The sequence below is a fragment of the Malania oleifera genome, chromosome 2 (genome assembly GCF_029873635.1).
Source record: "Malania oleifera isolate guangnan ecotype guangnan chromosome 2, ASM2987363v1, whole genome shotgun sequence".
NCBI lineage: Eukaryota > Viridiplantae > Streptophyta > Magnoliopsida > Santalales > Ximeniaceae > Malania > Malania oleifera.
Genome location: NC_080418.1, coordinates 23169775 through 23182745, shown reverse-complemented (window position 1 = coordinate 23182745; position 12971 = coordinate 23169775). Strand labels below are relative to the sequence as shown.

Sequence of the window (12971 nt, the reverse complement as noted above, 5' to 3'; positions counted from 1 at the left end):
AGTCCCTTATTCCCATGGCATCATACCGGCGCTAAACTGGTGAATCCACAACCTTCGGCCTGATATGCCGGAATAGGCTCACGCCCTCGGATATAGAGCAGGACACTTTTGCCTACATGGCAGGCGATAACACGCCTTCAAATATAGAGCCGGACACTCTCAATACCTGGAACAATTTCGGAACTGCGTTCCTACTAGCATTTCAACATATCACACACACATGCATACTCATATAACTAAACAAACCACACTTATTTGGTAATCTAAACCATGATTTTCCAAACAAATACAGTTTAAACAGGTCAAGGCACGACCATCCCAATATCACAGTATAAATTACATATACTTGGTTTTCAACAAAATTCAGGATTCAGCCTGTCACCCCATTTTTCCCAAAACTGTAATAATGAAAAACTCATAGTTTTCCCCGTTAGATCCCCCCAAATGAGTAACCAAAACACACAGGACTGTAGACCACATTTCTACCGAGTCCGATTTAAAAAATAACCAATATAAACATAGTTCCCCTTACCTTAACCCCGTAAGCAAATCCTAAACTCCAAGGTCCCTAAATAGCGAACTGAGTTCCAAAACCTACAAATCACAGTAAGAATATATTCACAAGACAGCTACCTACAAATATACTAGATCAGAATTGAAAACCAAGCCTTACCTCGATTTTTCGCTGAAACCTGAAAATTTTCGAAACGAGATTCCGATCCATAGAAGTTTAGAGAGACAGAGAGAGATATTTGAGATTTCTTAATGAGGAAGCAAAGGAAATTTCCTTTTATAGCTCTTTGATCTAGAATTTCCAATTTTACCCCTCTCTTAATATTTAAACCCATTTTTCATTTTTGGGTTCTTACTCCACCAAATTGGAATTGGATCTTGTAAGCCAAAGGAATGTCAAACCCAAGGTATGGAACAATAATATAAGGATAAAATTCAACAATTACCCATTTATGAGGGATACAAGTGTTGAACTTGAAAATAACCCAATAAATGATTTTTGATGAACACAAAAGTTCTACAAATAGTGATTTTCACACAAAAATGAAGCAAAAAATAAAAACAAAAATTAAAAAGCATAATAAAACAGGGATTGAAATTATTCAGAGTAACATGATCCCATTATCAACTACCAAAGAGATTCTGCATGTATTAATTGAAGCCGCAATAGAACTCTCCCAAGTAATTCATCAAATGGTAATATGACAATCACTCTTCTAAGTAAAAACACCAAAACAATAATATTACTCTCCACAGATTCTGCATATTTTAATCAGAAGGGTGAAAAAATTACACCATTGGGCACAATTGCTTGAGACATGAAAGAACAGGGCACATTTAGGCAATGCTTAGACATCAACATAATTTTCAGTTAATTTCAATCTAAATAAAATTCATAAACAATTAAACAAGGAATACATGCATGGGGTAAACCACCCACCATGCCAATGCTCATCAAGCTTATTTATTCACTGCCCTTCTAATCTAAGAAAACGAAAAGGCACCAAAACGAAAATAACAGACAAAGGCCTCAACCCGATTCTTGTCTCCTTGCCTCTCTAAAAAGCAAAAACACAAACAGAAAGCCAAAACTTAAAATCAGTACTTGTAATCCTTAACATGGAGGCTCTCTGAAGCACCTTCACTCAGAACAGCATTACCCTGGTATTTTCCGAGGGTAGCCTCTGAGTTTGCCTTGCACCTTGCAAAGAATGCGGCCTGAGCTTTCTCCACATTTTCCTCCTTTCCTGCCCAAGACTTGAGAGTACTCTGCTGAAGTGCACGTCCGAATGAGAATGTGAGAGACCATGGCTTCTTTCCCTGGAGTTTGTTCATGGCATTAAGGTTTAGAGTAGCTTCCTCCTCACTCTGCCCACCAGACAAAAACACCACAGCAGGTACTGCAGGAGGCATGGTTCGCAACAATGTGCGGACTGTGTACTCAGCAACCACCTCTGGTGCAACTTTGGGGGATTCTGATCCCGGGGTCACCATGTTTGGCTTCAGCAGAGTTCCTTCTAGCAGAACATGGTGATCATTGAGTGCTTTATAGCAAGCAGCAAGAACACGCTCTGTCACATCAGCACAGCGATCAATGTCATGGGAACCGTCCACCAGTATCTCAGGCTCAACTATGGGCACCAGGCCATTCTGCTGGCATATGATAGCGTATCGGGCTAACCCATTGGCATTTTCATGGATGGCCAGGGGTGATGGCTCATTTGAGCTAATCTTAAGCACAGCACGCCATTTGGCAAAACGAGCCCCAGCCATGTAGTACTCCTGGCAACGCTGGGCAAGGCCATCAAGACCTTGGGTGGTTGTTTCGCCATCGGTTCCTGGAAGCTCAACAGTGCCCTTGTCAACTTTGATTCCAGGGAGGACCCCACCTTCCTGCAGAACCTCAACAAAAGGCTTACCTGTAAATAGAAATAAGTATCAAAATGTGTTTTGAGTCAAGGAAAAACAGCCATCAAATTATAGTGGAGGATAATACAAGTGCATTAATTAAGAGTACTTTCCAATTTTATAGTCACTTTGAGAACTTCTCCAATTTTTTTTAAATAATTAAAGACTAAAAAATATCCTGCATGATAGAAAACTCAGATATTATTTTATTTGTAAAGATACAAACCAGATGTATGCTATCCAACATAGTGACAAACATATATAATTAAACCATTGTATAATACCTGAAGCAGTCTTTTGATAAAGAGTTTCCTCAAAGAGAATCACTCCACTGAGGCATTCGAGGGCACCAGGTGTGCAGAAAAGGAGCTCACGCAAAGCCTGCCTGTTTGACTCAACATTTTCAACATTGATGCTGGCCAAACGCTTTCCAATTGTGCCAGTTGACTCATCAGCAGCTAGAATACCCTTTCCGGCTGTGCCAATGTAAGCAGCATTGACAATGAGCTCATCTGCAATAGCATGAAATTCATTATGCACTGATTTATGGACAAAATAAATGAAAGAACGAGTCACAAGACAATAATATCCATATGACCAAAAGGAGCCCAAAGATATCTTATTTACCATTTCAAATTGATGCCTAATGGATCAAAACAAACCCAACAAAGAAGATGGTGTTCGCCTACAGTTCATTTGATAACAAGATCAATGGAAATTTATTTTAAAGAAGAGTAAAATAAACTAACACCTCCTAAATTATGTTGTCCATTACAGATGCCACCTACTTTTAAAAGATGAACTTACACCCCCTAAACTATCAAAGGGGTAACAGAGTTAACATCCGTTAACTAAAATAGTAAATATGCCTTTACGCCATTTTATTTCAATTTCAATCCACCAGACTTGGTAGCAAATTTTCTATGACAAGGGTAATTTTGTCTAAAAAAATTACAATTTTTGTTAGATTTAACTATTTTTTTTGTAAACAAAAGGAGGTGTTTACAACCATAAAGATAGTTTAGGGGGCGTACCATTAAATGCACATTTAGAAGTTCAAGGGAGCAATTGTAGTAATGATATAGTTTAAGGGGTGTAAGTGTATTTTCCCCTTTAAAGAACAATAAAAAAATATTAAAAAGTGAAAATAGAAAGGTAAATAGCAAAAGAAGAAAATGAATTAAATAATAGAGAAGGTTGAGTAATTTTTGGAAATTTGAAGGGGACAGAATGAAAAGGTTTATAAAAAGGTATCAGAGGTTCAGGGAGGGTGCCTACCCTCTCATTGTTTGAATAACAGAAGGGCAGTCATTAAATCTACTCTCGTGTTCCAACCAAACTCCCATTCCCTTCATTCCCTTCCCCTCTCCTCCCCAACATAGTGTGAATCGCTATACCTGATGCACAATCTAAATTTCCGTGGGAAATCTACCAGGAAATGCAAGAGCACAAAACAGAAAAATAATTCAATAACAAAATCCTATTAAATGGATTCTAGATAAAATGATGAGGAAAAATAAGTAAAAAAAAATTGAATCTATGAAACTCAAGAACACAGAACAGAAAAATAATTCAATAACGAAATCCTATTAAATGGATTCTAGATAAAATGATGAGGAAAAATAAGTAAAAAAAAAATGAATCTATGAACATTCCACAGCTCTCTCTAGTATTTATTATTAGACGAGAATGGCAGAACTGCATAAGAGAATGCGTATGCAGCAAAAATATGACAGCAACAAGAGACAAGACAGCTTTAAACAAACGATCTTACTAGTTACTACTATAAAGGAAGGGGTTTTATTATTAGACGAGAATGGCAGAACTGCATAAGAGAATGCGTATGCAGCAAAAATATGACAGCAACAAGAGACAGCTTTAAACAAACGATCTTACTAGTCAATACTGTAAAGGAAGGGGTTTTATCATTCATCATATAAGAAGCATCACAAACGCGTGCGCGAAACAGATGTGATGCAATCTCTCAGTAATTATCACAAATCAATGACTAACAGACGTAAGCACAAACAGATCGACGATAAAGTCAAAGAAAGTTCGTCTTTATCGTTTATCATATAAGAAACATTACATACGCGAAACATATGCGATTCAATCCTCCAGTAACTGTCGCAAATCCATGAGTACCAAATGCACGAAGACACAGATCGATTAAAAAGTCATCGAAAGTTCATTCAATGAAGATCCACACAATACGGAACATGAATTCAATGATCCCCACATCTCCAAAGTTGCACAACAAATCAGATTTCAAAGCAGAAACTCCAGATGTAAGAGATGGGGATTCTGATAAAAACCATAAAACAAACAAACAAACACACAAACAAACAACAATAAGGACAACATCCAATCAGAAGATCCAACTCCGCAAAATCCCAGATGACGCCGTAAAACAAACAGAACCACATCAAAGATCCACCAAAAAGAGAAAATGGGGAGAGCCCAGAGTGATCGACTTACCATGGTATTTGCCCTTGTAGCAAGACATCGTGAAGATGGGACTGCGAGAAAATTCCTAGAGAGAGAGAGAGAGAGAGAGAGAGAAATGCAGAGAGGAAAATGGGGAAGAGGGAGCGGAGGGCGAGGGGTTTAAAGAGGAAGGCATGTGGGTGCATAGCCGTGGGTTTGTGGGGACCACATAAAAAACAATGGACCGCCGGGGAATACGAATTCGAGTGGGGAGGCGGTTTCTGGAGACCTTGTCGGCGGGCCGGATCTCGGCGACTTGTCTCTCTTCCACCTTTGAAATTTTTTTCTTTTTTTCTTTTTTCCTTCTAACCTAAATTACAAAATATTACACGCTTTACCCGTGCATAAGAGAGATAAAATTATTGTTAGAAGTACTAAATGCGGGCACGTGTGTGTTCTATGCTGTTACTTTTTCTAAGTTTTCATTTTTATTTTTGAGGATGGCTATAGAAAAGATGAATGAGAGTTGAAGGGTAGTTGATTTTTAAGCAAGTTTGTGGTAGTTGTGGTGTTGTTTTGAGCATTTAATAAGCTAAACCAAGTTGAGAAAATTTCTTGGTATTAAAAAATATTTGAACAATTGAACTTATATGAAAAATTGATTCACATTTATGTTAAGTATGATTTTGTTTTCTCATTTTATAGCTTTTTATGTCAATTCTGTTTTCACTTGCTCTTACTTGTTGAAATTTTACGACTTTATCAATATTTCAGGAGTGCAATTATGGATTTCTTTTTCTTCTTCTTTTATTTTATTTTACGATTTGCTAAAAAAGGGACTTTTGTTTGCACTAAATAGGTTTCAGATGAGACCGGTTTACTAAATAGGTTTTCTATTAAGATGTGGGTTGTGTGTTTGTGTGGATATCTAAAGAAGATCGGAGTTTTCAATAATTATTATTTTTTCTTTTCTAGGGAAGGCCGAAACATGGTTTGGAATTTTATTTCGTGGCTTATTTTTTCCATGATTATATAAGTTCTTCCAATTTGCAAGTTGGTTTGTTTATTTGTTCTATCATTCATTTTGTTTGATTTTGTCATTAATTTACTATTGAAGTGCTATAACTGGAACAAGTCCCTAGTTATGTTTGTTAGGACTAGAGGAGCCCATGGGTGGGTTCGATACACATGGATAAACACCAATTTGACCCAAAAGCTTAACCAATTGGATCTTGGACTCAACCATATATATAAGCACCCATTATCCACTCTAATTTTCCAATGTGGGACAAGCTCACAAGTGGAATTCTCAACAATCTCCCATTCACTTGTGCGTTCCAATTGCTCCCCCTTAAACGGAAATCGTCTCCCTTCTAGGACAATTCTCCAACAGTTGCTCAAGTGGGCCTTACCACTAGCACCTTACGTGCCTCAGATTGCATTCCACATGCCTCCGAACCAATCCTACCTCTCACGTCTTGACCCTATTTGGATCCATTCGTAGCTTAGAGGATCCTTATTGGCCTTAGCCACACACTTGGTCCTCCAGCTACTAGATCGTCAGGAGAATTAGCTTCTCGTCTCGACTTTTACGATGTCGTTCATCTAGAGTTACGAATCGTCAACTCTGATACCACTTGTTAGAACTGGAGGAGCCCATAGGTGGGTTTGATACACATGGATGAACACCAACTTGACCCAAAAGTTTAAACCTATTGGATCTTGGGTCCAACCATGTATATAAGCACCCATCATCCACTCTAATTTTCCAATGTGGGACAAGCTCACAAGTGGAATTCTCAACAATGTTTGCTGTAATTGAGGTGATGGTCCTCTTCTCCAGTTTGAAGCTTACTTCTACATTTTAGAGCTGATGTGCTAGTTATTTTATTGGAGTCTCGTTAAGCATCTTGCATCTAAAACTATCTTTGAGATTAATTGACACTGCTTTTTGATGTTTTTTTTTTTTGTATATATAAAACATATTTTTCCCACAAAAGTATTTTTCCCATAAGCTAATTTTATCTAAAGTGTTGTGCATTATAATTAAAGCAATAAATTAATATAAATATTGATTGTTGCACACAAAACTTACAATTTATGAATTATAAAATATTGTATTAGTATTTGGACAAGTAATAGGTATGTTTTGATAATAAATTTCAATAATAGGAGTTTTGTATTATGTATCGGGTCTAAATACTAGTAGAGTATTATGTAATTGGTAAATTTTTAATTTTATGCAGAGATAATTTTTTTTTTTAGGTGAGTATGCTAGGTTCAAAATGACTTCTCAAGAGTTGTACTCTAATTTCCTAAGAGCTATGTTAGAGCTAAGGAGTTTATAGTATTCGAGCTTTTATAGATTCTCAGATATAAGGTTCTTCAAATATTCTTTTCATTGGTGTAGTCTTATCAATAATGGTGAAAAGATTTATGTGTACATTATTACATGAATGACTAGAAATTAAAGTAAACATATCCAAATCTATATCCAATACTTAAGGTGATCAAAACAATGAATTTGGATTTGATTTGGAATTTCATTTCCATCTTACAATTTAGTTAAACCATGAATTTGGAATTCTATCGAATTCAAATACAAATTCATGTATTTATGATTCCAAATTCATGCATCCAAACACTACCTTATTGAAAAATTCACTTGTGAAGTTTGTCCCACATTGGAAAAAGTGAGTATTTGATGGGTACTTATATACATAGTGTAACCCAAAAACCAATAGGCTTAAGCGTTTGAGTTAAGTTGGTGTTCACCCATGTGTATCAAGCACACCTTTGGACTCCTCCACTGTTAACAATTGGAATCAGAGTTAGGTTGAAGAGTGTCGATACGGGATGTTCCTCCATTAGTATCCTTGATTCATCCTAGGTCTTTTGCTTTGTTGGTTGATATTGAATATATAGAAAATGGTAGAAACTGCAGTAGAAGAAACTTTGTCCACACGAACTCCAACCCCAACAGCTTCGATATCATCGTCAAAGACAATAGCTAATGCTCGATTTGAGGTGGAGAAATTTGATGGTGCTAATAATTTTTGGTATGTGGCAATGTGAGGTGATGGACATCCTGTATCAACAACAATTAGATATTGCTTTGGATGATAAACTAATGGATATGGGTGACAGAGATTGGGGAAAGATTAATCGTCAGACATGTGGTACGATTCATCTGTGTCTCACTAGAAATAAGAAATATTGTGTTATGAGGGAGACATCTACAAAGAAATTGTGGAAGACATTGGAAGATACATTTATGACCAAGAGTTTGGAAAATCAAATTTATTTGAAAAAGAAATTGTTTTGCTTCCAGTATCAACCGGGTATTTCGATTAATAACCACATAAATGCTTTCAATAAATTTTTTGCCGATTTGTTAAATTTGGATGAAAAGGTGAAAGATGAGGATAAAGTCATATTGTTGCTGAACTCTTTTCCTAATGATTATGAATATCTGACCACTACTTTATTGTATGTGAAAGATAAGGTTACTTTTGATGTTGTTTGTACTGCATTGATTAGTATTGAATGCAAAAAGAAGGATCAAAGTGTCCATAAGGAAACAGAAGAAACACTAACAATAAGGGGACTTTCTCAGAGTCGTAAGCCTATAAAGAGGAGTAAATCTCATGGGAGGAATAAATCTCATGGGAGACCTGCTAAAGATGAATGCCTCTTTTGTCATGAGAGAGGGCATTGGAAGAAAGATTGCCCCAAATTACAGCAGAAGAATAAGGGCAAAGCACATTCTAATGTCAATATAGTCAATGATGATGGAAGTGAGTCAGATTTTTCTCTTGTTGGAACATCGTCGTCACATTATTTTGGTGAGTGGATTTTGGATTATGGTTGTTCTTATCACATGTGTCACAATAGGGAATGGTTTTCTAATTTTGAAGAATTAGATGGTGGAGTTGTTTTATATGAAATGATAATACCTGTAAAACAACTGGAATAGTATCAATACAGTTGAAATGTCAAAATGGAATTATTAAAACCTTGATTGATGTTAGGTATGTTCCAAGCCTAAAGAAAAATCTGATTTCATTGGGTGCCTTAGTGTAGAGACCCGAAGAATTATAGTAATTAAATAATAAAAGAAAAGAGAGAAAAGTAAAATTTCAAAAGGGGCTCATCAAGGACTCGTCAACAAACATAGAGCGCTCGTCGACGAGCAGCCTTCTTGGGCTCATCGACGTGGACCCGTGTCTCGTCGACGAGAACTTACCGAGAGGGGTTTAGCAGAGCCTGAAGTTCATCGACGAGGGTTGCGACTTTGTCGACGAACTCAATTTATGGACCCATTGACGAGGTGACGTGTTTTGTCGACGAATCCGCATTTTATAAATATGCTTAACTCGAATTTCAGTGAAATTTTTCATGCAGCAATCCTCTCTCTCTCTCTCTCTAAAATCGTCTCCTCTACCTTCTCTCTAAATTTCTGGCTTCGTTCTATGCCGGTTCGACAATCGAAAGCCGCCATGTTACTCCTGGGAAGATTCTCTTCAAATCTGCTGGAGTAAATTGTTGGTTAAGCCAACTTGCGCACCATCTCAAAATCAGGGTAAGTAGATTATTTGGGTATTTTTAGTATTACTAGTTTTATTTGATCCTAGATTCTTTATGGTATGAGGATATACTTGAGTTTTGTGCAGTAACTTTGGGGTGTTATATTTTAAGATTAGGGTATTTTTGGGACCCTGCAGGTATGGGTTGAGGATCCCAGTGGGTATCTTTCTAGGAGTTCAGGTAAATTATAGTTTAGAAATGCTGGATATGTGGAGTTGGAGAAAATATGAATGTGATAATTATTATAGTAAATTCAGTTGTGTGACTGGGAATTATATGGGTGTTATTTTAGGGTGTTGAAAATTATGAACGCCACATGCGTGAGATTATTAAATAATATCTAGAGCTAGATAGTCAAGTAAGGGAAATACATGTTATGCCAGCTTTATTATACATTTTACCAGTATAACATAGTATTTGATTAGAGTGTGAAAATTATACAGTTTTACGGAATATATTTATATGGAATTTTATTTAGTTGTGTGGCATGAGAATTATTAAAATATTATTCATTATTCAAACAGAGTACAGAATTAAGCTTATTTATATAGTTTCTACAAAAATATGTTATACAGTATTATAGAAACATGATTATATAGCCTACAGAGTTATGAAACATAACTTATACAGTTTTATATACAGAGCTATGACTATACAGAATTATATAGAAATACAATTTATATGATATACAATATTTTACAGAATCATGCTTATATAGTGGGTTACAGAATTATGATTACGCAGTATATTTCAGAACATGATTGCAGAGTGTTTTATAGAGTTGATTATACAGTGTTTTTATGACCATGGTTATACAGAAATATACAGAATCATGATTAAACAGAATTTTACAGAAACATGATTATACAGAATTTTATAGAACCATGATATACAGAACATAGAACTATGATGTACAAAAATACAAATTATATAGAGCATAAAGTCATGACATACAAAATACAGAATTACAGTTATAGAATATACAGATATACAATTATTGCAGCGTCATGGCTATACAGATGATATAGAATCATGGTTATTACAAAAATACAGAATAATGGTTGTAACGACCCAAAAAATTTTGACCATTTAAAATAATAAGAAAGATAATAAAAGAAAAAAAGGGAAAATAGGAGAAAAAGGAAAAGAAATTGGAAAAGGAAATAAGCAGGCACTCGTCGACGGTCTGGATTTTCTTGTCGACGAGTAGTCTTCAAAGTCTCGTCGTTGAGTATGCATGTCTCGTCAATGAGGGTTTACTGAGAGAGGGTTTTGAATACCTAAATTTCGTCGACGAGCTCCCGGTATTGTCCATGAGTGGTGTACTCGGGCTCGACGACGAGTCTAGACGTCTCGTTGACGAAGCCACGTGGCAAGTTGCTTATAAATAGGGAGAAATCAGTTTTCAGTGGAGGAAATTTTATTCTCTTCACTTTCTCTCTCTAAGCCACGACTCCTCTGTCTTCTTTCTTCGATTCCAAGCCAGATTTAGCTTGATTCGACTATCAGAAGCTACCACGAGACTCTTGAGAAGATTCTCTACAACATAGGCAGAGCGGATTTTCGATTTGAGAAGTTTGGGAAACGTCCCAAAACTAGGGTAAGTGAAATAATTTAAGGTTTTTTTTATTATTTTGAGGTATTTGGAGCCTAGGAAGTATTATATGAGTATTTTTCTGAGATTTAAGGAATTTGGAATTTTTGGAATACAGGGTCTCATTTTGTTGATTTTAGGCAGGAATCCCAAGGAGCAAGTAAGGGAAAATATTTTATAATAACTTTTTAATAATTTTAAACGACTAATTTCAGGTATAATTTCTACATATTCAGGTATAATTTTTCTAAAACATGCTGGTATTGAAAATACTGATTTTGTATATATATTATATTGGAAAAAATCGTGTGGTTAAAACCATTCTTGTTAATTAAATGATTGTGAGCATTGTGAAATGATGAATCATTGAGATTGCGAATAATGTTTGGCTATGATTTCTGCCTCGTTGATTATATTGGTTGATTGCAGATATTGATGTTGTGTATACTGTGGTAGAATTGTAGATGTGTTGAATGATTGGTTGCTGTTAACTTGTGTTGTGGTTCATGTAAATTGCGATATAACGTTGGTGGTGGTATGAGGAGGTTGTTATATCGTACCTAGTATAACCGTCATATAACGTTGGCAGTGGTATAAGGAGGTCGTTATATGGGCGTTTATATTGGGAGGTAAACATTGGCAGTGGTATGAGGAGGTTGTTTACCTATTGACCATAAACGGAGTGTTTGTTTTATAACCCGTGTGGTTTGATTAGTCCTTTGTGGACCAGTCCTATGTGGATATATATGCTGTGTGATTGGTTTGTCCTGTGTGGACCGTGTAATCTGTGTGATTGGTTAGTCCTGTGTGGACCAGTCCTGTGTGGACATGTATGTTGTAATTGACAGTCTTGTGTGGACCAGTCATGTGTGGACATATATGTTGTGTGATTGGTTTGTCCTGTGTGGACCGTGTAATATGTGTGATTGGTTAGTCCTATGTGGGCATGTATGTTGTAATTGATAGTCCTGTGTGGACCAGTCCTGTGTGAACATGTATGATGTGTGTATTAGAAGTCCTGTGTGGACGATTACATATTGTGTGAATGTAGACCTTGTGTGGGTATGATTGAAGACTGTATGTTTATCCTGTGTGGATTGATTGTGATATGCATATATGTGTGGGGTTTTGTGAAACGAATATTGTGGGCTACGTGTGACTTTAATTAATTAAGTATTTTGGGTAAAGTAGATTACTCCACCCGAGGGCTTGCTGAGGAAGGCGAGTACTTTGGTAATTATATGTGGATAGCAGAGTAAAGGGAAGCCACTTGTATGGGTGGGTGACCTTCCCTATTCTTGGAGACTTTACCTAGATACATAACCCGAGGGCTTACTGAGAAAGGTGAGTGCCTTGGTGTTAGCACTAGAACAGAGAGAATCTACTTGTATGGGCGGATAGACTTCCCTATTTTCGGGAATTATTAGTAAAATATTTATGTATGTGGGCATGTGATTGGAGGACAAAGAAACTAACCATGGTGTGATTATGAAAGTGTTACCTTGGTTGCTATTGGATTACGATTGCATTTATATGAATATTTTAATTATATATTAAACACTTCAGTCACACACTAATATAAATTATTTCTTCCTTACTGAGAGGTATCTCACTTCGTCGATGATTTAATCTTTTCAGGTTATCCAGGTGATCGAGCTTAGATAGCTCCAGGGCGGGGTAGTTTTTTAAGTGGTACCAGAACGATTATGTTTTTAGTTTTTATGTTTAATATTTTTTGTTCAGGTTTGTAATATGAAGAAAGAGGTTGTAATTATTATGGATCTATGTGTGTAAATATAGAACTCTGGTATATTTTGTTGAGGTTATTTTACTTTTTTTCGTTGTGTGAATGGTATCAGAGACGCGCATTGGTCTCATAACGTTTCGGGCCCCACATGACGGGTCCGGGGCGTTACAATTGGTATCAGAGCATAACGGTCTT

At 36.3% G+C, this 12971-nt stretch overlaps 1 protein-coding gene across 1 annotated transcript; it reads right to left on the bottom strand.

Moving 5' to 3' along the window:
• Positions 1 to 1361: 1361 nt before the first annotated feature.
• Positions 1362 to 5254, bottom strand: LOC131149841 (fructose-bisphosphate aldolase 6, cytosolic-like). The gene is made up of 3 exons (XM_058100605.1): positions 4900 to 5254; positions 2706 to 2933; positions 1362 to 2432 (listed from the first exon to the last, which is right to left on the bottom strand). The coding sequence occupies exons 1-3, from the start codon at positions 4925 to 4927 to the stop codon at positions 1612 to 1614; spliced, it is 1077 nt and encodes a 358-aa protein (XP_057956588.1). The 5' UTR covers positions 4928 to 5254; the 3' UTR covers positions 1362 to 1611.
• Between the last annotated feature and the right edge of the window lie 7717 nt (positions 5255 to 12971).

Coding starts and splice junctions, on each gene's coding strand:
- LOC131149841 (XM_058100605.1), bottom strand. CDS start 4,927: ATGTCTTGCTACAAGGGCAAATACCATG. Junction 2,934..4,899: donor CTACAAGGGCAAATACCATG/GTAAGTCGATCA, acceptor ATGCTATTGCAG/ATGAGCTCATTGTCAATGCT. Junction 2,433..2,705: donor TTATCAAAAGACTGCTTCAG/GTATTATACAAT, acceptor TTCTATTTACAG/GTAAGCCTTTTGTTGAGGTT.